This window comes from Oxyura jamaicensis, chromosome 12 (genome assembly GCF_011077185.1).
Source record: "Oxyura jamaicensis isolate SHBP4307 breed ruddy duck chromosome 12, BPBGC_Ojam_1.0, whole genome shotgun sequence".
NCBI classification, from domain to species: Eukaryota; Metazoa; Chordata; class Aves; order Anseriformes; family Anatidae; genus Oxyura; species Oxyura jamaicensis.
In genome coordinates, this window is record NC_048904.1 from 14191058 (window position 1) to 14218743 (window position 27686).

The 27686-nt window shown below is 41.1% G+C and overlaps 1 protein-coding gene across 2 annotated transcripts in view; it reads left to right on the plus strand.

Moving 5' to 3' along the window:
• The window catches only part of PTPRG (protein tyrosine phosphatase receptor type G), a 400862-nt gene that overhangs the window by 362190 nt on the left and 10986 nt on the right, over positions 1–27686 (plus strand). For both annotated transcript variants that reach the window (XM_035338056.1, XM_035338057.1), the window contains 11 exons: positions 7516–7607; positions 17680–17776; positions 19464–19546; positions 19774–19908; positions 20138–20272; positions 20672–20844; positions 21890–22025; positions 22359–22505; positions 24329–24422; positions 25681–25757; positions 26184–26312. In XM_035338056.1, the coding sequence (XP_035193947.1) occupies positions 7516–7607; positions 17680–17776; positions 19464–19546; positions 19774–19908; positions 20138–20272; positions 20672–20844; positions 21890–22025; positions 22359–22505; positions 24329–24422; positions 25681–25757; positions 26184–26312 (1298 nt within the window). The remainder of the gene's footprint in view (positions 1–7515; positions 7608–17679; positions 17777–19463; positions 19547–19773; positions 19909–20137; positions 20273–20671; positions 20845–21889; positions 22026–22358; positions 22506–24328; positions 24423–25680; positions 25758–26183; positions 26313–27686) is intronic.

The following is a 27686-nucleotide window of genomic DNA, read 5'->3' on the forward strand; positions in this document are numbered from 1 at the left end:
AGGCCAGTGCAGACATCCTCCATCATATCTCTCTGTCTTTTCATCATTACAATAAGTCATCCTGTTAAGAGTCCATCTTCTTAATGGTTAGCTTCTGTTGGATCTTCTGCAAACTTTTGAAAGCTGCTTTCTTATTTCTTCAATAACCATGGTTCCCTTCAACCTTTCCTGACAAACATATGGTCGTTAGATTAGCTGTGTTTTCTACAAGCCTACCTCCTGCATTTCTGTTATTTTGTGGTGGCAACCACCCTACAATGAACTGTTTCTATTAAAAGACTGTAGCAAGGTACCTCACTTGACAAGGAAACTGCAGGTCCCCAACTGAGGTTGGTTCCTTACTGTTTTCTGCTGAGATGCAGCTGTCCTCGGTTGCATCCCAGGCCAGAAGAGTGGAGCACCAGAACACGTCAGTGGCAAGGTGAGTGGCCACTGCAGTGACAGTGTGCTGAACACAGTGATCTGCTGTGCTAAGAACTGGTAAGGGACAGGGAAAAGTGCTAACTGCAGCTGAGGACTTATTTCTCAAGGACATGGTGTTTTTCACTGAGCACCGAAGTAGCGCTCTTCAGCTGTTTAAGACTTCGTATCTGCTTTCTGCTCCCCGCGGATTTATGTTCCAGCACCATATTGTGAATCGTACCTATCTTCAGCTTCAATTAAATTCATGAACACAATATTGCAAACACAGCCATCCTCTGAAGCCAGGAAAATATCAAGGTATTTTAGGGAACATCCACCTTTCTTTTTCTCTTTGACCAGCCCTGCTCCTGCAGCACAGCAAAGAATTTATGGTGGATATCTAATTATGGTATTGTAATGGAGGCTTCAGGAGCTGACTCAATCACCCAGAAACATTTTAATGGTGACCATGTGGAATGTGAGGAGATTCTTTCTTTTCAGAAAGCCTTTGCACTGGACTGCAGAGTGCTCCAGAGTTGACCTCCACATGCTAAACCTGAAGTGTAAGGTGTGTGTGTAACTAATGGCACAACTGGACCAGAGGATGGAAATGTGTGACATTAAAGTCATCCTCCTTAGCAGACAATACCAAATAAGATCATGTTTAATGTCTGTGCTACAGGAAAAATCATATGATTTCATTCTCTTGGACTGAAAATTATATTTTTTGCTTAAAGGGAAGAAGTATATTGCTATTACATTTATAATTAATGATAACCTAACCTAAGATTTGTACAAGCAGATTTAAACTGAGCTCTTATTTTGACACATAAAATTTTATCATTAAGATCTTTATATTCCTGACTGACACATGGCTAATAGCATTGTAGTAGATTAAATCTTGAAGCAAGAGAGATGAATGTAGCTACAGTATTACACAGGTGATTTTTCATATTCTGCTTTTTCGTGTCTCTCCTTTATCAGAAACTCATCCTTGTATTCATTTGACTTGATTATAACAAATAGATAGTAATTATCTAGAAGAAAAAGATTTTTTTTTTCTTTCAACATTTCCACCTATGCAGGACTCTCAAATGTATTCAGTTTTACACGCCTTTTCACATTGAATGACATTTTTATTAAAAACAGGATTTGATAAACACATAATTACAAAGATGTGATAATTAATGAGGAATGGTATCCCCAGTAATCAACTCTCAGTCATTTATTATTTATCTTCATTTCTTCTAATTTGTAATTTCACTGAGGTCAGTGAATTCAGGAGGATGCCAGCTATAATGGACTTTCAGCATGTAGCTGGAGCTCCTAGAATGAAACCTGCTATGTTGCCTTTTTAGTATTTATGCAGAAATGATCTCCACAGAAAAAAAAACCTTCTCAATATTAAGGAGTTTTTAATGGCTTTTGTTTTATCACAAATTAATTGATACTCATGTTATACAAATAAAACATCCTTATATTTCTATTTTTATACAGCAAGCAATATGATCAGTCAGAAAAATTAATTATTCCAAATTAAATACAATGGCTTCAGTTGCATCCTTATTTTAAATAGTTAAGCAAGGAAACCCAGTATACTGCAGAATTAAAGGCTTTGCCTATATAAGTGTGTATAATTCAAATTAAATCTAAAATCCTTTGAAGAAAGCTGGGCACTGCCCATTTTTACACGGGGAATTTTTCATGGAGTCAAGTACTGGCATGAGTTAGGGCAGGATCTGGCTGTGGAGTTGCCTGCTCAAACATTTCCATTTCAATCAGTGCCAAAATTTCAGCTGCATGTGAAGTTTTTGGCCCCTGTAAGTTTGTGTACTTCAGAGTATGCTGATAGTCTGTAGGCTTAGAGGTTTTTGTCTAAGCTTCTCTCTAGACCATAATGAATTTGATAGGAGTTTTTCAATAACCTCCGCTGGGGCAGAATTTCACCCAAGGGTGTGCTATTAATCCTTGCAATATTCTTTGTGATTAGCTGCTGTTCCAGAGATAGAGCGGATACAGACATCTGGGGCTTTACATCCCCACTGAGTGCTGTGTGTTGTGTGCGCTCATCCCGTGTTGTACAGCTGCATAGATCCTATTTAAGTCTGGGCTGCAAGGGCCCCATTGCTGGCTGTGTAAATGAATCTGCTGGAATCACGCTGCACGTGCACTTCTGCTGCAGTGCTGCATGTACGGGCAGGCTCTGCCGTAGCACCTGGTACATATTGTAACTTATGGACTGGCTGTTAGACTCAGTTTTAAGTAATATGCATCCTAAATATTGGTGCCAGGTTTTTCAGCTGCATGCAGAATTTTTCCAAAACTATTTTGCTGGAGATGAGAAATGTGAGGATACATCACTGAGAAGTGGATGCTCCAGGATTAATGTCAATAGTGACATCACTGGTTTCATGATTGTCATGAGCCTGTTTAGGTTTGCGCTGTCTTCAGAAAGAGCAGTTTCCCTTTCTGGGAATAGTCACTTATTCCCCATGGCACTGAGTAGGATCAACCCGTTTACCCCACTGACAACTAATCCTGCTTCCCCTCCCCACAAATCCATTAATCCTTTCTTATATTCATCAGACAGATTAGCAGGCTGGTTCAGTTCACAGCCGCGTAGGCAGGGAGAAGGGAGTGGGTCAATCCTTTTGTCCTTTGGCTGAAGTGATCTGTGGCTAGCACACTGAGAATTGATGGGGGTGCTTCTGAGATGCAAGGGATGGCCCAGGTCTGCTGAGCGGTGCAGTACATGGCTGCTGTTCGAGCAGATGGGCCAAGCCACATAGCAGCTACGGCACATGAATCCAGGCAGCCTTACAGATGAGAGGCCAAAGTGCAGTGACTAAGAATTGGAATAAGTGTTCACATTTAAAGTAAGGCTTAAGATACAGGGAATGCATTGGATTTAGTAGGGTGAGTAAGATGATAGATGAAAAAAACAAAAGCATTTACACACGCAATGAAAGACATGGGAGAATCTTCTTACCAAGACTTCTCCATGTGTGTCAAATGGCTCGTCTTCAAAATGCCAAAACGCCAAACTAGACAAAGGTAAAACGAAGAAGCATTTTGCTTTTGACCTTCTGGATTAATTCATGACCCAAACCCATCTATTCCAATCCAATACCACTAAACCATCCAGTGAGCTCTCGGGCTGTAAATGAATCAAAATGAGTCCCAGATCTTATTATGTGGAAATGCCATCTCTGATATGATATCCCATTTTTCTTTTTCAGTTGGCCTCTATTGCTTTAACTTTGCAAAGGCAGCTTATCAAGTGGGAGGTGGAGGAAAATCCATCCTGGCAGGATTACTAATTGTCCAAATTTTAAATGTAACCCTGTACTAATTTTATTACTTCTTTATATTTTGAACTTCTTTTGAAGGTGGTTGCCTTCTAAGAGAATGTATTATGCATATGCAAGTAAAGGTTTTCCTCTTCTACCCTTTTTTAAACACATCTTTCTTCTTAGCATTCTTCTTTTGTGGAAGAAAGTGAGCTGTGTTAGACTCCCTTCAGTTTTGTTTGTGATACTTCTCTCAGATACTTGTCTTGGACCAGCAAGTGAAGATGGGAACTCCATAAAAGTTAATTGTCTAGCATTGTAATGAAACATACCCTCGCCTATCAGCTTCAGTGGTATCTGCTTATAAATATTATTATTATAAATTATACTGTTTATAACAATAAATACAAATATGTATAGTTATTTAAGATGTGGAGACTTCTGCCTCTTTCCATCTAAGATTATTTCTTTCTCTGTATAACACAAAGGGTTAATATGCTAGTATGGTGCCAGATTCAGCTTAAATTTTGTAATGGTGTAAAGCTAGAATCACTTTATTTACACTGATAAAACAGATGGCTAAATCCAAGCTAGACAGAGTTGTAATTACATTGTTGGTGTTGGAGGTAAAGGTATGTTATTAAAACATTTCCTATTCTCTTTGAAGAATGTGTAGGTCTTGCAAAATGTAAGCATCGTACCAACAATATCAAACGTCATTCTGGTTTCTGGATGGGAAAAAGTATATGGTGCAAAAGGGAATATGCACAGAACAACTATTAGAGCTCTTAATTAGCCATTATAGGATTCCATTAATCTCTTCAATCGACTAAAAGAATTATAGTCATTGAAGTCTATTTGTCTTCAAGATGGAAAGAAGGCTTAATCAAAGCCTTTGGACTGAAGACAGCACAAGGAAAAGCATATCATGTGCATCTAGCTACATCTGTTGGTTTTCTTAGAGAAGGTCTCAGCTATCTTCAGGTAACATCAGAGCAGATACCATTCAAGAGCACTGAGTATATTGCTACGTATTTTCCCAGAGGTCTGACAAGCTGCCCAAGGCTAAATATGCTTATATAGGGTATACCTACCTGGGGTAATGTCTGCTCCTAGCTGGGGATTTGGTGTTAGGGGGCATGAATCAAAAAATACAGGCTGCGAGCATCCCTGCAGGGGTGGCCTCCTCCTAGGTGCTGCACAGTGTCTGCCAGATCTTGCATGGTCAGTAGGACCACATTATCCCAGCAGTTTAGAAGCTGGAAATAGTGTCTATTGAGTTACTAAAGTTTGTGTTTCTGATGTTAATCTTCAAACAATTACCTTTGTTCCAACTTGGTTTTCCTGAGTTAATGGGCACCTTCAGTGGCCTAAGATCCCTTTCTCCCAGTGAGCTCGTATGTCAACAGTATTTACTATTTATTTGCTGTTTAATTGTTGCCCGTGTTATCAAATGGGGTAAGAAACCACATTGGATTATGGCTTCTGGAGGGAATCAGAAGGGGCTGTACAAGAGAAAATGCAGAAGAGGAAAAAGGGAGGAGAAAAATAAAGAATAGTGAATAACAGAGCAGTGAATTAACAGTGGCTCTAAAGGTGGGGAGATACTGCCACCATGCAGTGATGATGATAAAAGAAAACTAACCATATTTTGCCATGGATCTCTGGTGCAGACCCATCCTTGAAATTGGTGGGAATTCAGTGGACTGGAGAGCACGTTATCTCTAATGTATTTTTTGGCTCACAGATCACAATTAAAATGAAATTCTGCCTTCTGCAAAATTAAATTGGACACTGGTGTGCTACAGTGAATCCTTGATCTTGGTTGGTGGCAGCTGAGCTAAACTACTCAAGAAAAATAATAATAATAATAATACATATGGAACTCTTCTTGTAACAGTTTGTGAAATTGCCATCATAGCGCAAGTTATTTTCAAAGAAATTAGGGATGTATGGGTTACTTTTCAGGAGATGAAAGATTATTTTACAGGCTCTTGCTATTGACTGCTGTTCCTATAGATCATTCCACTCAAGTGTCTTGGCAGCAAAAACATTAATACAAATGTTGTTATGAGATAGTGATGTTCTCAATATTACGCAGAATAAATGTTAGCACTTAAATATTGTAAAGTGCCAGCATTTCTACATGCTGCAGCTTTTTGCTAAGATGAGCATACACTTGTCAAATGTTTTGAATTCTTTGTTATTCAGTAAATGAGCATGTGGTTAATTAAAGTAGCATTACTATACGGGGAGGTGATCAGATTGCAAACATATCTTTAACAATTGGCTCTTGTAAATAAAATAGAAGAGAGCTGATTGAAATCTGAAAATGTCAATAGATGCAAAAACCACCCTGGAGCGCTACCTGATAAAATAAGAGTAGAGAAGTAATGACATGGTCAATATGAACTGCCATCAGCTGGAGAGCAATCAGATTGTCAGGGCTGGATCTATAAAATTCTTGCCAAAGAAGAACCTCATTTACACATACAGATCTTCATACCCTTTGCTAAGAAAAGCATATGTGACAGCTTAGGGGTTTTAGCTGCCAAAGATCTTTCACTCTGAATACAGTAAATGTCACATCTATTTATTTATCGTTAAATTTTGCTAAGTATCTGTAGAAATATTTGGATTTTTTCTATCATAATGTAGATGTTTAAAAGGAAAGGAATCCAGATTATAATGCAGCTGTAGCACCAAACCATATGGCTGTTAAATGGGAGCAAAAATACACCACTGAATTACTGGGAGTAAACATAAACTGGATGCGATCTTCAGAAGAATATTAAACGGGATACTTAAATACCGGAGTATTGCCATAAAATCATGCAATCAGACAATAGTAGCCATCAGGCAATAGATTATTTCACATGCTGAAAGTAATCACAGTTGTATAGCAATTTACATTTTCCAAATGCCAGACCGAAAATATTAACTAATGAATCTTGGCAAGCGCAGTGTTTCTACCAACTGCAGTGGTGGTTATAACAACATCTAGGCCTTTTTTGAGAGAGAAAGAGAAAAACAAGGCAACCATCCCACACCCCAGTTTTATTAGCATCTGTCCAGAGGTGGAGGTGCTAGAAATAGTCTTGCTTGTCTTTAGTTCTGTTCCAGCATTTGATTTCTTACTTCTAAGAAAGTGTTGGTGGGTGATTTATTGGTATATTGGGTAGCAATTGCACTATGCTGAGCGTAAATGGAAGGTCCAGCAGAATACATATTCAGTGTTATGAATAGAGTCTGGCATGAGAGAAAGCACAAATTACTGTCGCTGTTGGGTTGCCTGTTCTTTTGCTCAGGGACGGCATCATGCTACATTCTTTTTTATACTACATTTTTGTGTAAAAGGAAAAAGTTAATAACTTCTCCATTGCGGGAGAAAAGCTTGTGCTTCTGCTCAATCTGATAAAAACTTACCGGGTGCAATTGTGTACTGTACCTTCCTATTTGGGGTCTATTCTGTTCTTTGGCATCTTCATCCCCTTCACAGCTATCTTCAAAGTGCATAAAAGAACAAAAAGATGCCTGAACTTCAATTGGACTTTGCAAATAAGCATCACAGGGAATAGACTCTCAATATTCATATTTGCAGTGGTTAGAATTACAAGTATAATATAAAGAATTTGCCTCAAAATTGGCCAGATTCATCAAGATTTCTTATTACTGCATATTAAACTAACTATGGTCCTGGGAACTCAGATCTACGTGATACGGAGTGAATGCTTTCTTTCCCAAGTTTGCAGTTGAGAAAGTAAATGTTGAAGTTTTACATGTAAGACAAATAGCAACTCTGAACATCTCTTTCTTTCTACAGATGATATGGAAGCGATTCCAGTCAAGCAGTTCGTTAAACACATCAGTGAGCTGTATTCTAATAACCAGCATGGGTTCTCAGAAGACTTTGAGGTATGATTTAATGATCCACTAATAAAATGTCGTTTTCCCTAAAGTTAATTGCATATTAATAGTAAGGGGCTGTATGACATCTGTGTGATGTTGTTGTATCAGGTATATGCAGTGCTCAAATGTATAAGAATAAACAGGGAAATACCAATTTGCCACCAGTTACGAGTAAACTGGGAGTGGACATTTACAGATGGTTTCAAGCCACAGAGCAAGGGTCTGAGGCAACCTTCTACTGGAATTAGTGCCTTTAAGGGAGACCTTACTGTGTTTTTATTAAACAGAAAAAGCTGCCTGCAACATGAAGGCACAAGCAGGTGTTTTTAAGTCTATGTTTCTCTTACAATCTGCAGCTTACTTTAGTCTTGTTGGCCCAGTATTTTCTTTTCTCCATCACACTGAGAAATCACCCTTTGCCCAAGAAGAGCAAAACAGTGCTCACTGTGAGGATGAGTAATAGTTTGGTCTTGTATAAAACCCCCAAACTATGGCTGTTCCTTTCATTTGCACTGTGTCAGTTCCTGGAGTCCTTGTTGGTCGTCTGTTCAGCAGGAAAGATTGCTGTTGAAGTGATCGGTTATTTTGCTTTAGTAAAACCAAAGAGAAAGGCTTCAGGACTTGTTTGGTAGTATTTACTTAATGTTACATCTTGTTAGCTGCTTAGGACAGGTTCTGACTTAGATATACGCTGTAAATTTGAAGTAATTCCAATGAAATGAAAGCAGTTTGCCATGACTGGGTTACCCATGCTGCCCAAACATAGTAAACATCCCAAAGGATGAGGATGGACTGCAATCAGGCCCAGTAAATATGAGTCAGTATTCTCTGGCTAGTTTTTAGGCATTGCTTTCAGTCTCATCACAGTCACAGCTGAACTTTTGGAAGTGTTTAGAAGCAGGAGGAGCCCCAGGAAATTGCAATGGAGCTGTGGTGCTGGCTTCCCTATCAGCAGAAAGAGGTGTGTTTGTGTGATGCATGTGAATCACACTGGTAGCTCTGCTTACAAACAGAGCAACGAAACAAAATAGGTGGTCTAATATTTACAGCTTCCTTACTTACTGCAGTAAAGACAAGACTGTATGCAGGAATTGTTTTTAATGGGATCATTTAAAACATTTATTGTTGCTGTTTGGTTACTGTCTATAAAGAGAGTCTGCTTTGTCTGATGCCCCAAAAGCGTTGTGCAAGTTAGAAACGTTTTGTATTCATGAGGAAGGCAAATGTGTAAGGTGTTAAAGTGATTTAGTTCAATTGACTGCTGGCTGGATGGCTGAGCAGGAATATTGAGGCATTTAACAATGTTGATGGTATTCAGGACAAACATTTATTCTCCAGAGAGGAGAATTTGATCAGGATGATCAAATGCGACTCACTCTTCTCAATTATTTATGAATTGCGACCCCAGTGCTATTCATCACAGCTGGGTTTTACACCATTTAATTATTCAAAATAATCAGCAACACATCTGTAAACTTGGTCTGGCTTTAAGCTGGCTTTGCTTCAGCTGTCACAAAATCACTGCTATTAACAAATGTTGGACACCTTCCGCCCATGTTTTAGCAAAGGAAAACACTGCTCTAATAGCCCTATTTTTCCTTTCCTCCTGGAGCTCCCTGCTGCGAGTGCCATGCCGTGGCAGCCAGTCAGGAGAGATGGCTTTAGTCAATTAGTCCTGTGCTGGGGACTGCGGGGTCCCCTCCGAAGGAAGTTAGACTCCTACGACTACACTGCGCACACCACATTCTGTTCTCCCCACTTGCTCAAAATTTGGAGGCTATCCTTTGAAGTCTGTATAGCTACTTCAGATGTATTTCTGTGTAGCTGAGGTCTCCACTTCCTAAAGACTAAATGATATCTTCTCCTAGAGTAAAGATAAGGAAATAGGAACGAGACGACTGCTCTCTGGCATAAACCATCCATCTCACTTTTGGTGCTTCTGTTCTGCCCTGCTGACACCTCGTGGGCCTGATTCTCTCCCTTATGGTTCACAGTGATGGGATGGAAGAGTGAACCCAGAATTTTTCACAGATTCTGTAGGTAAAATGACACCTGATCTAGATCACAGACGTGCTGCTGAGGGATTGGGCAGTATGCACACACAGTACACATGAGCAGTATTCATGATGTACCTCCTACCTCCATGCTAGGGAACTTCTGAAAAGGGCTATCAGGTTCTTCTGATAGTCCTTTTTACAAAAATCTGCTCTTTACGTCTAAAAGGAAGAGAGAAGAATGGCAAGGAGTTGCTGGGGGGGGGGGGAATGATCAGTACTACAGAATAAATAAATCCTCCCAAAGACAGCCAGCACATGGGATTATTTAAATGAGAAAAGGATCAAAAATATCCTCAGAAGTTTCTGTGGCAAGAGGTTTTATGATGGAACCTGAGAAAGGAAAGACGAACATATGCACAAACATAACCTGCCCTATGCAGAAGGTAAACGTTCTCCAGTTGTTTGTTGCTGGTTTTTGGTGTTAGTCTCTTCCTGTGTTTTTGGCAGCGTGTTGTGGATTGTATTGAGCTGTTTTTTACATGAAGATTCCCATGGAAGTAAATTGTATGAATACTCCCTCCCTCCTCCTCTTAAAATGAGTGTAATTACAGCTAAATATTTTGTGAATGTGCTTAGGAAGCGGTTTATGTGGAGAGTTAAAAAGGACTTTGAACTCACAAACCTTTTGATGGAAAGTACATCCACAACAATTCCTTATTCCCTGGGGGTAATCACAGTGCCAGTAGCCAGCTTTATTGTCTGGTGATATCTGAGCTTTCTTGTGTATACAGAATTGTTGAGATTTCCTTTGAGTCCCATGAATTTTCAATTTTTGATATAAACTGGAAATATAAGGCCTGATTTAATACTCAGCAACAAATAGCTTTTTGAACTGAAGTCCACACTCCTGTGTTGGCAGTGCTGGTTTCTTATGCAACTCTTTGTATTTCAGCTTGGAATTTGTTCGACCTAAAACTGAGAAAAGCTCAAGGAGGCTTTTGGGCTTGCTCTCAGGCAGCTGCAGCACCTTTCTGCTGTGGCATACGGGGTGAGGCACTACACTTTTACAGGGCAGCACTGGGGCAGAGTTGGGTGCCTATTTCTTTGTGTGCTCTGGAACAAGACTGAGCAGAGATTGAGAGGCTTCCTGAGCCAGAGATTACATCTACTCATTGTCTAGCCAGAGATTTTCTTGGCATCGTTATATTTAATAGTCTTTGATAGACCTTTCTTCCACAAATTTCTAATTGCCTCTTGAACCCTTTTAGAGTTCTGGTGCCCAAAGCATCCCATGGCAATGAATTCTACAATTTGTTACACAAGAACAGACTTCCTTTGGTTTTAACTCATGCCTAATAACTTCTCTGGGCACCTCCTAGTTTTTACATTACAAAAGCTTGTTCACTTAAATGCCTCACATAATTCTGTGTACTGCTCTCAAATCATCTTTTTTTTTCAGATCTGAAGAATTAAATTTTTTTTTTTTTTTTGAGGAAGCCATTCTAGATTTATGACAACATGTTCACTCTATACCTTTTTCTTTCCTTACCATATCCTTTTCAAGGTGGGAAGGCTAAAGCTGTGCACAGTATGTAATGAGTGGGTTTACTGCAGAGTTCTGCAGGAGCACAGTGATGTTTTCTGTTTGGTTTCCTATTACTTTCATCCTTCCTAATATACTATTTGTTTTTTAACAACCATTGAGCACTGAGCTGACACCTCCAGAAAACCATCAGCTCTGACCCCAAGGTCTCGTCACCAAATAGCGATAGCAAATTGGGAACCTGTCAGTGTGTATATAGTTAGGGTTGTTTTTCCCAAGTACATCACTTTGCATTTATCAACATTGAATTTCATTTGCCATTTTATCATTCAGCCACTCAGTATTGTGAGATCATTCTGCTTCCCTTAACAAACAGCTTTTTTTTTTTTTTCTAATTATCCTGAATAATTTTTCCTCATAAACACGCTTTGTCTGCTTTGCAGTCCATTTATGAATAGATTAGGTCCCTGTAAGGTCCCACTGGTGAAACGTGAACACTGACAATTCCTGGGTGGTGAATGCCTCTTAGTAATACAGGGGCAATTTTCCTTCTGCTTCACGAAAGATGAGGTTTTTAAGTAATGTTTTCTGAGAGACCTTTTCAAAACCACTTTGGAAAACTAAATATGCAGTTCTCTTCTAAACTGTCCTTACCTATGGGCTTCCAAGGGACCTCTCCACAGCGTGTTCGAGGCACTCCCTGACTCTGCTATTTATTATAGCGTCTAGCAGTTTGCCCTGTAGACAAGTCAGACGTAGTAGGCTGTAGTGCCTGAAATCCCTTCTGATTCTGTTGTTAAAAACTGATGTCACATCTTCTATTCCCCTGATACTCAGCCTGATTATATAGGGCATGTGCCCTCCAAATTCTTGTCTCCAAGAAGGGTGTGAAGTGCCACCTCCCACGGGGAAGCTTTTCACTCCCTCTCCCTGGCCTGTTGTTGGAATAACACAGTAAGTTTTCTCTGAGTCGTCATGTCCTTTTGCACTAAGAAGGGAACATTAAGCCAAGAAATGACCCTCCGTCCCCAAAGCTAACTATGCATTTTTATAATACGACACCCTAGTTGGATTTCTGAGATCAGACAATTTTATTTACCTCCTCCCTAATTCTGGAGTGAGTTGGTCAGTGCTGCTGCGGGAGCGATTAGAGTGGGTGAATGCAATCTCTGCAGACCTCTCTCCTGCCAGTGCCTGTGTGAGGGTAATGAATCATTGCCAATTTGGAGTCTGAACAGGCTCGCTGAACTCGGAGGCAGGCTGTCTAGCTCCCTCATCACATAAATTGAAAATATCTTTATACTCCAGTGGCACCTTCTTCTAAATGTCCTGAAATGTAAGAAAATAACATAAATCCATATCTTCAGCGATGGGGCAGGGATTTGCTAATGCTGTTCTCACAGTTGCTGCTGTCTGGGGCAGGGGTCACTAGCTGTCTTTAACCAGTGACCTCAGAACGGTATTCTCTAGTGAAGGGTGGCATTGAAGACTGAGATAATGCTGCGCTTTGCACATTTCTTGAGGCACTAAAAACACTGTGTAGTTACACTGGCATCTTTTACAGATTAGACATAGCTTACACCAGACTCATACTTAGAACTGTGTCTACACCAAGGAATTTGGCAGTAGAAGGATGCCATTTCAAAAGCGTGTTGCTAGCAGACATTGCTGCACTGGGAAATGTTTTATAACCCTGGCCCAAAACTGCCATAATTAGAGGTATTCTCAGGCTGTGCGTTGCTGTAGTGAAAGCAAAGGAAAGCAGCACTGTGAAGCTGGAGGATGAAGAAATGCTGCAGGAGAGGTCTTCCTGGAGTCTCTGTCTCACTGCCTGACCCACCCTAACAAACTGGCATGAATTAAGAGAAAAAGTAGAGGAGAAACTCTAAAAGAAATCCAGATATCATAGATTTACTGAGGTTGGAAAAGACTTCCAGATCGCTGAGTCCGGCTGTCAGCCCGACCTACCGAGTCACATCACCAAGCCATGTCCCTTAGTGCCACATCCGTGTGTTTCTTAAACACCTCCAGGCTGTCTGTTAATTGCAGCCCAGCAGCAGCCACAAAGTTCTGTCTGGAAGTCCTCAGAGGAGGACTCAGAGCAGCCGTAGCTTCACATGGGGAATGCGAGGTTTTGGCCAGACTCACGCCAGACCATAAAGAAGGGCAGGATACAGCGAGCAAACGGTCCTCCTCCATCCTCTGCTCTCCTGCATCTGCAGGCATCACTCAGGTATACAGCTTAGCAGCATGCCCAGCTCAGTGGTCCTGACTTGCTCACACTTGCATGAATTTTTAATGATCTGTTCATGATTCCTCCACTGTTATTCCTGGGCTCGGTCCTTTTGGTTTATTTATTTTCCTTTTCTGCTTAGGCTGTCCCCAGCTCACCTCTCTCTTGAGTGCCATCAGAGAGTTTCTACTAGTGCTAAATTATTGCAAAAATCTACACTGTTCCTGTGGGAGATCTTCAAATGCTATTTGCTGTCTATTGGTGTGCCATCTTCATGTTTGCTGTGATAAAAGAAACAGCGAGAGCACTAGCAGAGAATTCTCTAATTTGGGATTAAAATAATAGATCAAAAATGATCTTAGGGATGGATGAACTAGCTGCTTTTACGCTGAAAAATATCACAATAATATCAAAACATAGCCATGGATCATCTCTAATTTAGTCCTTTAGGTTAGGATCCTTCCTTTGTTCCTGATTCCTCCTCATTGCTATTCATAGGCTTTTACAGTTCAGCCCCTGCTAGGACATCTCTTTACTAAAGTAATAGGAAACAACAGCAGCACTGCATAAGGCCAAATCAAAGGAGCGAGTTCCTGCTCAGTCACTGTAGCAAAAATCCTTGCTCAGACCCTTATATTGCCAGCGTGATGCTGAAGCGGTTTGATTTTACACTTAAATGGAAATTCTTTGAAGTTTAGAAGAAACTAATCTTTAACTTGTTTCAGAAAGGCAATGAAAATGGGTCGTTAAACCTGGGTATATCAAATTCCAATTAGCATTAGCATGGACAATATAATTAAAAGGTAAATTAGCCATAATAGCATAGACTAGAACACTTTTTACAGTAACTAACGGTCAATTGAAACCATGTACTTTGGTTTCTTGGGTTGTCAATGATAAGTTGAAAGGACAGAATAAGAGCCTGTATCCATTCATCTTTGGACAGCAATGTGTTCTGCAGAGTTAAACACGAAGAGCAGCAGTGTGCTAGCCAGCCGCCGTTAAAATCAGGGGAAGAGGCTAAGCAGGATGAAGGAAGGCGAAGAAAAGACTCTGGACCTGAAAGTTTGTTTGATACGAGAGGGCGAATAATGGAGGTGGTGGTAGGGACAGTGGCTGTACTACTCCAAGGTGCCAAAAGCATTTGTGTGCTAATTGCAGAGGAGTTTGTTTAGGCTGCAGTGAGCAGCCTGGGATCAGACCAGGCCTGGTGGGCTGCCTGCAAACTTAAGTTGGAAAAATGATATAATCACGGGGATGTTTTAAATGCAGATGAATGACTTCGTAGCCAGTATGACTTAGAAATCCCAGGGCATTAATTGCGTAACCAATAGAAAATGCTGAGAAAATAAATATGTCATAGACATAAAATGTGGTAAAATAGCATAATTAGGATGGTGACTTTTTGGAACTTCCTCCAGAGTGATATTTATTAACACCAGGCCATCCCTTTCTGCCGAAGGGCAAATAATGTTCTGAGCTGAGGCATAGATAACAGGCTGCAACTAGTCTTGCCTTCTTGAAGCATTTTGTGCTTTGATGAAAGGAACCACGTTGACTTTAATAACAAAGGAATGTTAAGTTATGCCTTGCTGTCTATTGCAGTGAGCCTGTGGTTTAGGCATTTGCTGTAACAATTTGGGGAGGTGAACCTAGGAGGGCAGACCATGGATAACCGACCTCTGCTCTCAATGTTATCTGCCCGTGCAGCACAGCCAAGCATGGTCAGGGGCCAACATGAAGCTGGAGGATGTTCTCAGGCCCCGTCTTGTAGGACAGCCTCAGCATCCCAATGCTTTGTGTGGCCTGGACTGGAGAACAGGGGCTGCAGATGAAATGGCCTTTTATTGTTCTACACTGATGTTAAAAAAGACCAAAAAAAAGGGGGTATATTGGCAAGGGAGAAGCTTTTCTTGAACTATCTCCTTTTCACAGTCTCCTGTGGAACAGGAATCCACCATTATAGCAGTTTTCCAGAGCACTAAAATTCACTTAGAATGTTATGTGGTAGGAAAAGCCATTTTGAGACGATCAGCTCTCACACCATAAGACCGTCTTTTCCACTGCTGTGTTTTTCACCATCTTAGCTTAATCTTCCTCTTCTATTAACTTTATATTGGCCAGCTGGGAACATGTACAGTTGAGAAAACAGTCAGCATCAACATAAAAAGGTTAATTAAAGTGATTAACCTCACCAACAATTCCCTTATGGAAAAGTCCTATAGAATTTAATAGAAAGTAATACATTTACTATGTAGTATTTAAACTGTCAGAGAAAATTCCTTAGCAGGGATGTAATTCCCTATTACATTCTATAACTTTTTAGAGTATTCTCCACAGAACCTTTTTGGATTCATCTGTGTTAAATTCTGCAGCATTTGGCATAAATGTTTCAATACTAATAACTTCTAAAAAGAATTTTGTAGTGATGCAGGGATGGAGGGGCTGACGTAAGGCTTTTCAGAAGTGGGGGTATTTTTTAGGAGTGAACTCAAAGAGTCCAGCAATTCTATTATATGATTTCTAAATACAAAAAGAGGTAAAACAAAATTACATTAAATCAAGCTAACATGTAAGTAATGCTGCTTTTCCATTTATGACTTAGGCTGAGCTGATCCTGCCCAGTGTATAATCAGAAGTCCCTTGTTTACTGGAGCTGACAAGCAGAATTAGGGGAAGTGCACATTTTAATGCGGGTTTTCATCCGTGATAGAAACGGAACTATTCTGTTAGGATCAGCTGAGAGTTTTGCCCGATTCCTCTTTGTCTTTGCTCAGCTCACCTCCTTGAATGCAGTGTATTTCTCCCTGTGGAGAGGGGGAAGAGAAAAAGAGAAGCAATTGTTATTTGGGAGTGCCATGGGGATATAAAAGCTATAAAATGTTCAAGGTTTTAGTACACTTTGCACTTTTAAAATGTAAATGCTGGGGAAGATATCAAAATTGCAATGCAACTCCTTTGTGAAATGTCTGCATAATGCTGAACTCTGTTACATCTGCTGTTTGTATAGCATTTCTCTTGATAATTTTTCTCTGTCACTTAGCTTGTGATCTTTGTAGCAGCTGTGAGCTCCTAATGACTTTCCCTCTTAGGCAGGTTCTGTACTGTTATTTTTAAAGCCTAGAGTACAGAGCAATTTGGCACTTCCCCATATATCCTTGGGGGAAATTGGTTCTATTTGGTGTGATTTCTGGGACTCACAAAAGATTTAAATAACTGGAGTTTCTTCCACAACTTTGTGAGCTCCAAACATTGATATATTTTTCAAAAATGTGTTTTAAAACTACAAATATTTATGCTAGTTAAAAAGAGCTTTAGCATTTTCAAGAAGATTGTAATTAAATAGACCAAAATAATCTGTCTTGGGGGTGGTGTCATACATGAGTTGAGGAATTGTAGTGGTTTAGTTTGCAAGACAATCTCTGACGTATGTAAATCTCTGGGGCAGCCTAGCCAAGTGGAATAGCTGCTTCTCAAGGGGCTAAGAAGAGATCCTCCATTGCCCCATTTCAATAGCCCTGATGTCCGAAAGTGTAAGGAGTAGGTTCAGAGCTGAAAAGTCAATGGGAGCTTGGTATCTAACCTAAGTAGGCAGACACCTGCATCTTGAGCTTCAAGACAGCCTCATTCTGCTTTCTGAATGTCTGAATAGACGTCGCTCCAGTATATATATGTGGATGCAACCTTTTATCTCTTTCACTATATCATTGGCTGTTCATCAGTGTCCAAGAAGTGGTATTTAAAGCACTAGCTGTTATCTTCAGAGATCTATTTTATTTATATTTTATAAAAGGCATCTCTCTGCAGAGAACTAACAAAAGGTCAGTGCCAAACTGAAATGTCAGAAACCCTGTTTTGAGAGGTTATAAGCAAATTAGTTGTCCTGCGGTCAAAGGACTGCCGTTGAAATGTTCTTTGTGCTTCATTTCTTACCCTGCATTGCGGCCACTCTTGCCTTTGAAGGGACTCTTCTTCCTTTTCCAAGGGGGGAGACAGTGGGGTGCCACAGGAGCTGCAGTCCCAAAGATGGATGGACTGCTGGTCAGAGGGGACAGCCGACCCTCGGGGTGCCCAGACTGCATCTGTCACCAGGTCTGCAGAGAGGAGCATAAGCCAGAGAGCAGCTAACACCTCCTTGTTTTAAGCAGACTATGTCCTACAGGAAAATGCTGAATGACTGTGTGTTTAATCCAGCAATTAAGATATCGATATTTAGAACATGGTTTCTATGAGCTGTTGCAAAAGGAGATAGAGCTTCATTTTTGGGGCTGACGCATTTTCCATCCGAATAATTTTTATGCCTAGGAAGTGCAGCGCTGTACAGCCGACATGAACATCACTGCAGAGCACTCCAACCACCCCGACAACAAGCACAAGAACAGATACATCAACATCTTAGCATGTAAGTAAGCACCAGCAGTAAGCACATTTAATCAAACAGAAAAAGCACTCTCCTCTCACACTGTGGCTGTGTGACTGGAAAAGGTAGGTGTGTTAAAGTTACGTTATTACACAATAATTAATAAATATGTGACAGTGTGGCTGGGAGATCATTTTCCTTCTAAAGGCAGTGGACACTTTGACTTCTCTGAGGCTAGGATTTCACTCCAGCTTTTGTTATAAAATAGTTTCCAGATTGATGGTCCAAGCATAGATTTAGAAGTACCAGTTTGCTCTAAAACTTTGTGGAGGAATAACTGGGATAAATTGATGATCAGAGTTCTTCTGACTGCTAACATCTGAAAACTGGCCTAAGGGAAGTGCACAGTGGAGGAAAGAGTTTTACTGATGATCCCTGAGATTTCCTTATAATCCCAAAGGTGCTAAATCTTACAGAATATATCTGCTGTATTTCAAACTGCTTCAGCCATGTGTACAACTTGGACAAGCAGTGATCTTTGTAGCACAGTGCAGGCTTTGCCTGTATTCCTCTGAGAACTGCAAATCTGGACTCAGCTCTAGAGTGCAAATTATTACAGGCCTGGGATGTAAATGCGGTAACTTTTTTCCATATTGTCCTCTGAAGTGAGGTGCAGCAGTTACTGTGGCTTAGGATCAAAGATGGAAAGTCGCTGATACAGAGTCCCCAGTGTTCTTAAAATTTACAATAAATCTTGAATGTTTTTGATGGCATAGGAAGGAAATGCATGTCTCTGATTCTCAGAATCTATCGAGGTGTGGGCTGAGGACCGGGAACATACTCGCTATGTGTCCTTGGGCAAGGGGATTCATTGCAGATGTCCCAGCTCTGATTTTAGACATAGGTGTGTGGTCCCTCTAAGTGCAGAGAGAGAAGTACCACTAGAGGAGAATCGAAGCAGGAACTTCAGTGTTCCAAATTGCACTTGAAGGAACCTCTTTCTCCCTTGGTGCCTTGGAAGGCAAACAAAACCAGATTCTTCCTGCTTAAAGTTAGCCCACATGTCTCTTTCCTGCACGTGTTGGAAGCTCCCCCCCAGGCCCATACTGCTGCTTAGAAGCAGAAGAAATGGAGCTTCTTCCAATTTAAGCAGGATGTCAGGCACTTGAGTGCAAGTAAAGCAGGAGCTAGAGAGTGGAAAAGCACGATCTAAAGTCTGTCCTCTTGGTATGATGAGGGTGGCGAAGGAGTGGGGACATTCATTCTCCCAGAGCCAGTAGAGCTGTCAGAGCACAGCACAGAGTGGAGGATAATGAGCTCAGACACTGAGCCAAGCAAAGGCAGCTCTGCTGCCTGCAAGAGCTGAGCTGGTGCCTCTGCACAACGTTACACAGCCCTGTGTGGTGCCGTGGCTCTTTGAATCACATTACACTGTGCAATGCAGATGATCCTAGAGGTCTTTCTACAATGTCCTTTAAAGAGAAGCTGTCCCAGCATGAACCGTGTGATTTAAGGGATGTGAAGCCTTGAGGACCTGTTACCATGATCAGATGGCAAAGAGCAGACAGTTCATCCAGGTGACCAAGAACAGACACCGTCCACTTCCAGTCCAAAGCCAGTTTCTGCAGGGTATTAATAAGGGCTTCTCCAATACCTCGGAAATGGGACGTTTACCTGCAATTCTGTATCATGTTTCCTTAATGCTTCTGCTCTGTTTTCTGTCCTGCAGATGATCACAGTAGGGTGAAGCTAAGGCCTTTACCAGGAAAAGATTCTAAGCACAGTGACTACATTAATGCTAATTATGTTGATGTAAGTTCTTTGAATTGTTTTTTCTTCTCTAACTCTAAATCCCTCCACAAGGAGGAAGTATTGCTACTTGTGAAGTGTTTGTGTTTTCGAATTTCACATGATCATTTTGCTACAAATTCCTCACTATTCTGAATGAGAAAGACACCTTTCGTTGTTACCTTTAAATTATTAATACCTCTGCCATGATATTGCTTTCATCTCACTTGGCATTATGGTTTTCTTTGAAGGGTTACAACAAAGCAAAAGCCTACATTGCTACCCAGGGACCTTTAAAGTCTACCTTTGAAGATTTCTGGAGGATGATTTGGGAGCAAAATACTGGAATCATTGTCATGATCACAAACCTTGTCGAAAAAGGAAGAGTAAGAGATTTTCTAGTTTATTAGCAGATGCTCTTAAACTATCTCTACAACTCATGTGGGCAGAATTTGTTTTAAATGGTCTGGGATGATATGTGTTGATGTCTAAACTATGGCTAACATAGAGGGTTATGTAGCTAGCCATGATTTTACTTTTTATAAAAAACTTAAAACACAAACGTAAAGAAAGTTCAAACCTTCAGCCAACCCACCCAACTATGTCTTTGTTCAGAGAAAATGCGACCAGTACTGGCCGTCAGAAAATAGCGAGGAGTATGGCAACATAATAGTGACGCTGAAGAGCACAAACATTCATGCCTGCTACACTGTGCGCCGCTTCACAGTCAGGAACACAAAGATGAAAAAGGTGGGTGAAGCCTTCACTGTTCTCATCCAGATGCCTTCTAGCTTGTGTAAAGGATGCAAGCCATGCTGGAGAAAATTCAGCTGTTTCATAGGCAACTTGAAGCAGCAGGTAGAAGAGAAATAAGTAAACAAAACCAGGATTACAAGGAACCTGGTGAAAGGATTAACCTGTATTTCTTTCTCTCAAATTTGCTGCTGGTTAGGTATTGCAGCTGCTGCTGTTATTCCTATGTGTATTTTTCTTGAACTCTGTCTCCACCTAGCAGGAGGCAGAGCTGCAGAAGATTTCTTCTCTAAAAGTCCAGCACTTTTTCATCTAAGCAAGCCAGTAGGATTGAATATATTTGCATGCTTCTCTTTCCTAATCTTTTTTTTTTCTCTGCTTCTTCTTTGCATGCAGGGTCAGAAAGGAAACCCAAAAGGGCGCCAGAATGAGAGAACGGTTATTCAGTATCACTACACTCAGTGGCCTGATATGGGTGTGCCGGAGTATGCTCTGCCTGTGCTAACCTTCGTTAGGAGATCCTCTGCAGCCAGAACCCCAGACATGGGACCAGTGGTTGTGCACTGCAGGTATGATGGGTGTGATTAATTACTTTATGGTGCATATACCTATTCTGCAGTTTGTGCTCTTTTAAACGCCAGTGAAGGCAAACACCATGAGTTATTAGCACAGGAGTGTGCCTGCCCTGAATGCAGGGAGATATGAGATAGCTTGCATACATTTTAAGCCATCTCCAAGGCAAAAGCATCCCAGTTGCATTAGAAAAGCCCCGCATCGTGATGGCAAGCTGCTGAGCATTGCACTGATGTTGCTGTGCAGCTGCTGGTTCAAAGCATGTTTTCTACCTGCCCATTAGGGTCATAGGACACTTCTCTTAAATGAGCTGAGGGATGTGATCTCCATCGCTGTGTGCAAGGGGGCTGTACAGCATCATAGCAAAGAGGAGAGGATGATGGGGTTAGAACTCATTGAGCAGCTCTGAACAATTCAGTTTTCCCTTCTCTGTGTTGGGCCTGGGACTGCCCTCTTCCCCTTCCAGAAGTTCTGCCTTCACGGGGTTAGCCCCCGCTAGGCCTTGCCATAGTGCTGGTACCACCTGCATTTGCAGAGCACCATTATAGCTCCACCATGAAGCTTCGGCCTTACTTCATGGCTGAAGCCAATCAGGACAGCCCCACAGCCTGGAGCAACCTCGTCAGTTTGGCACAGAGTGGATTGCCACATGGCTTCCTCTGGCTAACACCAGTAACAACAGCAGTGGAGGCAGCACATCCAAGTCTTAGCTCATGCAAACAGCCAGGCCGTGAAATCCAGGACCATGGCAGCCCCATCCTTTCTGCCCTGGCCTGCAAGCCGAGCCAGCTTTGGTGGCACAGACATGATGGCTTGTGTAACACTCATCTTTCTCTTACAGCACTGAGATACCGCAAATGGGAGGAAATACATGCCTGATAAAATTCCCAGAAACCAAAATATTCTGTTTAGTAACTTTTGTGGTTAAGGCTAGCAGGGAAATGAGTCTGGGAACAGGTGCATTTGTTTAGTTCTGTTCTGTTGTGAGCATTTACTTCGGTCCAGCTGTATTACATGGAGTTTCTCTTATGTTTTCCATAGTGCTGGTGTTGGCAGAACTGGTACCTACATTGTGATAGACAGTATGCTGCAACAGATAAAAGACAAAAGCACAGTTAATGTCCTGGGTTTCCTGAAACATATCAGGACACAGCGCAACTACCTCGTCCAGACAGAGGTAACAATTGCAGTGGCGTTCAATTTAAAGCTATGTTCATTATTATGTTGCAATCAAAAAGCAAATCTTTTTTTTATTTACACCCCTGTAAGTATTGAATATATCACATCTATTGCACAGGAATGTCCCTCTTTGTCTAGACCAGAAACTTCAGATTTTGCATATGACTTCTTCGGAGTTGTATTTGTTACACTTGTAAATGTTTATTCTGGAGTTGGCAGTATTTGCATGGGTGGCTTGTTTTGTATGTGCTCCTTTAGAGCCTACCCCTCAGTTAAAGCCAGCTGTTCAGTTTATTCCAAGTGCCTACGTGACATGCTGTTGTTTATCTAGGAGCAGTACATTTTTATTCATGATGCCTTGTTGGAAGCCATCCTTGGGAAAGAGACTGAAGTATCTGCAAACCAGCTGCACAGTTATGTTAACAGCATCCTCATACCTGGCATAGGAGGGAAGACACGACTAGAAAAACAGTTCAAGGTAAGGCTTATCACTCCCATCCAGAGGGGCTTAATTTCCCCACTCTGTGTTGCATAGCATGTCTTCACCGTCTATTGTCATAGATAATGAACCAAACCAGAACACTTGATTAGCACAGCACATCATCTTGGGAAGCTCAGGGTTCAACAAGTCTTAGCTGTGCTGCTGAAAATCAGTACTAATACCCTTGAAGTCAAAGGTGAGAAGAAGAACATGGATACTGCTTTGAAGTGTGCTGCTCGTTTCCCCGTTCCGAAGGGAGCTGGGGCGTTCTTGAGTGTGTGGGTAACTTGGCTGGAGGTCTTCCTTTAAACTGTGATTCTCATGCATATATAGAGAGCACAAAATGAAATGAGGTTCTTGGTACCACTTATTACTTCAGTGTTGTAGAATTAAAAATGTTTTAAGACCAGGAAATACAATATGTCTTTCTCATTGCTAACTATGTTTGCTGCTTTTCCTTACTATATTACAGCTGCTTTCATCATGGCCAAAGTAAAATTGTTTGCCTGGATCTATTCGAAACCAAAGATTTTCTGATTGCATTTTATTTGAATGCATTTAAAACTATTTTGTGAGACTGTGTATCATAGGAAGATTATACATGATGTCTGTTTTCACAGCTAAACTCACTCAGTTTAATAACTACCTGAGGAATTGAAACTGTTAAATTTTAACATGCAAAGCTATTCAACAAATGAACAAGATATTTTCAGAATTCATTTGTAGAAATTCCAGATGCTTAATTATTAAATTAAAGAAACAAGTACAAACATACACACATAAAATGCGACTGAAGAAAAACATCTGTTATTAAAAAATAAGTGTTCCACTTTTATTAAAAATATTAAATTAAAAGTATAAAGATGTTTTCTCATGACTCATGGCAAAATTTCAAAAAAAATAAGTGCCATTTTCAGAAATGGCTTCCTCTGCAGATATTTAGAAACTGTAACTTCCAACAGACCTACTGCGAGTACAGAGGTGAGTTAAGCACTATCTTGTTTAGAGTGGATACGAAACCAAGACTAAGAAAGCAGCAATTACTAATTTTTCCCTGATTTTTGCTGCTACCACAGAGCTGGCAGAAAATAACTTGTGCTCATGCCTTGGGACAGTAGTTCACATTCAACTGTCTTAGAGTAAAATTACGTTGAGTAATGAGTTGCTAGTGCAGGAGATGGAAAAGCCACCTTCACCCTCCTTGCTCTCTTAGAGATTCCCCATACACTGGCAGAATATTCAAGTACAAATCTGCTTCCCTGACTTTTCATTGTGCCCAGAACAAATTTAGCAGACCAAATAATAACCCATAGGCTCAGATCTCTGCTGCTGGCATGGTGGGTTCACAAAAGGCCTGGCAGGAAAAAGTCATTTTGCAGGAATGATCTCACTTTTATTTTGAAAGAAAATGTAAAAGGTGTTTTTTTTTGTGTGTGTGTGTGTGTGTCTGTGTATCTGTGTGTGTGTGTCACTGTTTTATTTTGCTAGCTTTTCTTCCTCAGACCTGCTTCTGACTGAAAATGTCTGCAAGTCTTTGAAATATATTCTCAAAGATAACTAAATGTAGTGTTCTGTGAAAATACATTTTGATGGAACTTCATTTTCAGGATGTTTCGAAGATGAGAGCTGCAAAGATCTTTTTATCCATTAAACATATTGTATGAAAAGGATGATTTCCATTGGCATCTTGAGTATTTTAAACAAGTTTAACAATGCAGTTTATTCTTCTACTGATGCATCTTCCCAGGAGTTGGCAAAGAAACCACCTCTCTTCATTTAGATCGCTATGAGGAGTGACTTACTACTTTATTCTCTTTCAGCTGGTTACACAGTGTAATGCAAAATACGTGGAATGCTTCAGTGCTCAGAAAGACTGCAACAAAGAGAAGAACAGGAACTCATCAGTCGTGCCGTGTAAGATCACATCTTCAGTTTGATTACTGCCTAGCATAACTTTTTGTAGCGAATTCTCCCCGTGTTACGCATGAAAAGGCATAGCCACTAGGAAGAACTGTAATCTGTTCAGACCAAGCTGTCTTGTCTTTCAGCATTACTCTGACGAAACTGAACAAAAGAAAACAGTTACGGTGTCAGCCAGATATACTGTCCAAGTGAAGTGTTAATTTGAAGTGCTTAAGAATTTGAATAATTAGGTAGGGGATAATCTATGGAATACTGTGATAATTACTTTGATACAGCTCCCAGCTCAGGTGAGATCTCCCAGGGTGATTGGCACAAGTTTTTTATAATTCAGCTAGTACACTCAAATGTTCTGTGCAAGCCTTCTGTAGATTTGAGGGTACTTAGTGCCCAAGGCCACAGTTTCACAGTTACTAATATGGAATCTGTGCCCGATTGCTAAGCAATACGAACTTACACCAAACCAAGCAGAAGCACAACGTTGTTCCCGAGCACAGGACGTACATGACGGGCAGTAGCCAAACTAGTGCAAAGCTGTAATGGCACAGATTTGGTCCATCATGAAGGTTGGTCATAAAAAGGGAGATCATAAGGATATACGCTAAAAACAAAGGTGAATGGACTGAAATAGCCTATGTGCCTTTAGAGTTGGTATCATGTAGCTGCAGCGATTGCAGTGGTTTCAGCTGGGCAGTAGGAGCCTGTCAGTTGGCTTCAGGATGTTGTTGAACCCAACCCTCAAACACGGAGCAGTGCAGACCTCCTGAAGAATACGTAGCCACTTCTGCGGGGCTACCTGTTAGGGAAGGGCTTTGTCTGAGGAGGTTATCTCACCCTCCAGCTGGGAGGAATGAGTGATGGTCGTGCTACGGAGTGGTAGGGAAAACAAAATAAATCAGCTGGGTTTGTGTGCTGCTGGAGACAAATGGAACGCTGCAGTCAAGAATTACCTTAAATCCCCTGTTATCACTGCATATACTGTTATTTGGTAATTCAGCCTGCTGTGAAAATCTTTGCTATAGTAAAATTTGATTCCTGAAATTACTTTGTCCTTGTGGGAATATTGTGCAACATTCTCTTTTATATCCTGTGTTAGCAGGCAATGCTTTAACATGGTTAAAGTGCTGGCCTGCTCCTGGGGGAGATGGGAGCAGCACAGTATTTGGTTTGTTAACGTCTGAGAAATTCTTGCTTTCTGCAATGTGCCATGACCAGACTTTGATATTTTTTTCTTCTTTTCTTTATCTTATAGCTGAGCGTGCTAGAGTGGGCTTGGCACCGCTGCCTGGAATGAAGGGAACTGATTACATTAATGCCTCTTATATCATGGTGAGGAAGCCAACACCTAATTACAAAGTAAAATCAATTCTAAGGTGCTAAATACCAGATGCCTGTAATTGTCTTAATTCTGTATGTAATGGCTGTGTATTAACAGATGAGATTTTAACACCTTCCCCATAATGTAAAGCTATTAACTGTGTTTTATTAAAGATTGTTGCCTAAAAAAATTAAATACAAGATGCATTTAGGTGGAATGTGGATTTCCATGAGATACAGTCAAATAAATACTGGGATTTAGAGTAAATGAAAACAACGGAGACTCTGCAGGACGGAAATGGAGTTACAAAATTATAGTCTGTGTGAAAATATTGTGGAATAAAATGAAATAGGGTCATTATGTGTCCCCAAAGATAAAATTAATTCTCAAAAAGTGTTGAAGGCAGTAAGTAACTGTGGTTTGTTTTGCTGCAAAAGGGCTACTACAGGAGTAACGAGTTCATCATAACCCAACATCCGCTGCCACATACAACTAAAGATTTCTGGCGAATGATCTGGGATCACAACGCACAGATCATCGTCATGCTGCCGGACAACCAGAGCCTGGTGAGTCAGATGCTTCCCTCCCTGTGCCGTGCAGCAGTCATTCAGCCCAGCAGGACGCCCACGTAGATACACGCTGTGGCTATTTCCTGGTGGAAAGAAAAACCAGTTTTTGGGTCACCTTCTCAAACTTTGCCCTAAGCTTGTCACAAATAGATAAATTCCTAGGTGTGGGGCCTGTTTTCTACTCTTTCTTTCTGCCCTCACCCTTGGGAAAGATAGCTGAAGCTGCAGTGAGCTGGAGCAGACCACAGTACTCCCAGGCAGCATGCTGGTGATGACAGCTCTGCAAAGCTCCCTGTGGGTTACCTGGCTGGCAGGATGTAAGGCAGTGAGGTTACTGGCTGGCCAGGGCCATGGTAAGGACTTTGACAGGAGCAGCAATACAAAGCAGGGGCATTAGGATAAGTCAGTTGTTTCCAGGGGGGTTAAGACTAAAGCCATGCAAGACTTAAGGCTGGGAAAGGTTACAAAAGTTATTTTTGATGTAAGCAAAAAGCAAACATGTATGTTAATGTAAGTGGAAATAATGAGACAGAGAGAAGCAAGTGACACAGGTGATGTGCTAATCACTGCTTCCAGATTTACTAGCATGTCTCAAGAGGGCACGACAAAAAGGATTAGGAACTAAATGGTTCATTTTTTCTTGCATGCATAACTGAAATGCACAGACAGTTGTTGCTGGGAATGGTAGAGAAACCACCTGCACTACAGCAGGAAAATAGCAGTCGTGAGGGGCTACTAAAGAGGCAGCAGTCGATATGCTCCCTGCGTGCAGTGTGATGAAAGGGATTGCAGGCACTGCAAGGCAAAAAATGTTCAGAGAAATACAATTGAATCAGAAACTGCTAACAAAATGAAGACACGTCAGGTAGAAATGAAGAGGCTGCTCTTGTCTTTACAAGTCTGTGGACTAGCTCGGCAGAACATTAGTTATTTAAAGGGCAAAGGAGGAGCACTGGCCTAGACCATATCCCTTGCAAGGATGCCTGGTGCCCGCTTTCATCTTCATGGTGCCCAGCGTGGAGGTTGGCTAGCAGGGCATTAGCACCCTTGTGTTGGCTCAGTGTTTGTTTTGGTTTGTGCTGGCTGCCAAGGAGGGGTGGAAGAGAGCTGGGACAGCATCAAGGTGACAAATGTTTAATACCAAAGGGTAGGACCATAATGCCTGCTGCAAGAACCTGTCACATCAAAGAACAGGTCACTTCCACAGTGTTCAGCAATGTTACGTGGGTTGCTGGTGCCTCTGCACACTGAGAGTGGAATTTGCAGAGCACTCAGTACTTAGGATCCTAGGTCCTGTTTTCAGAACTGTTTTCATTTAAGACTGAAGTCCCAACAGTGTCTTGCACATCATGTGCATGAAGGCTCCAGGCC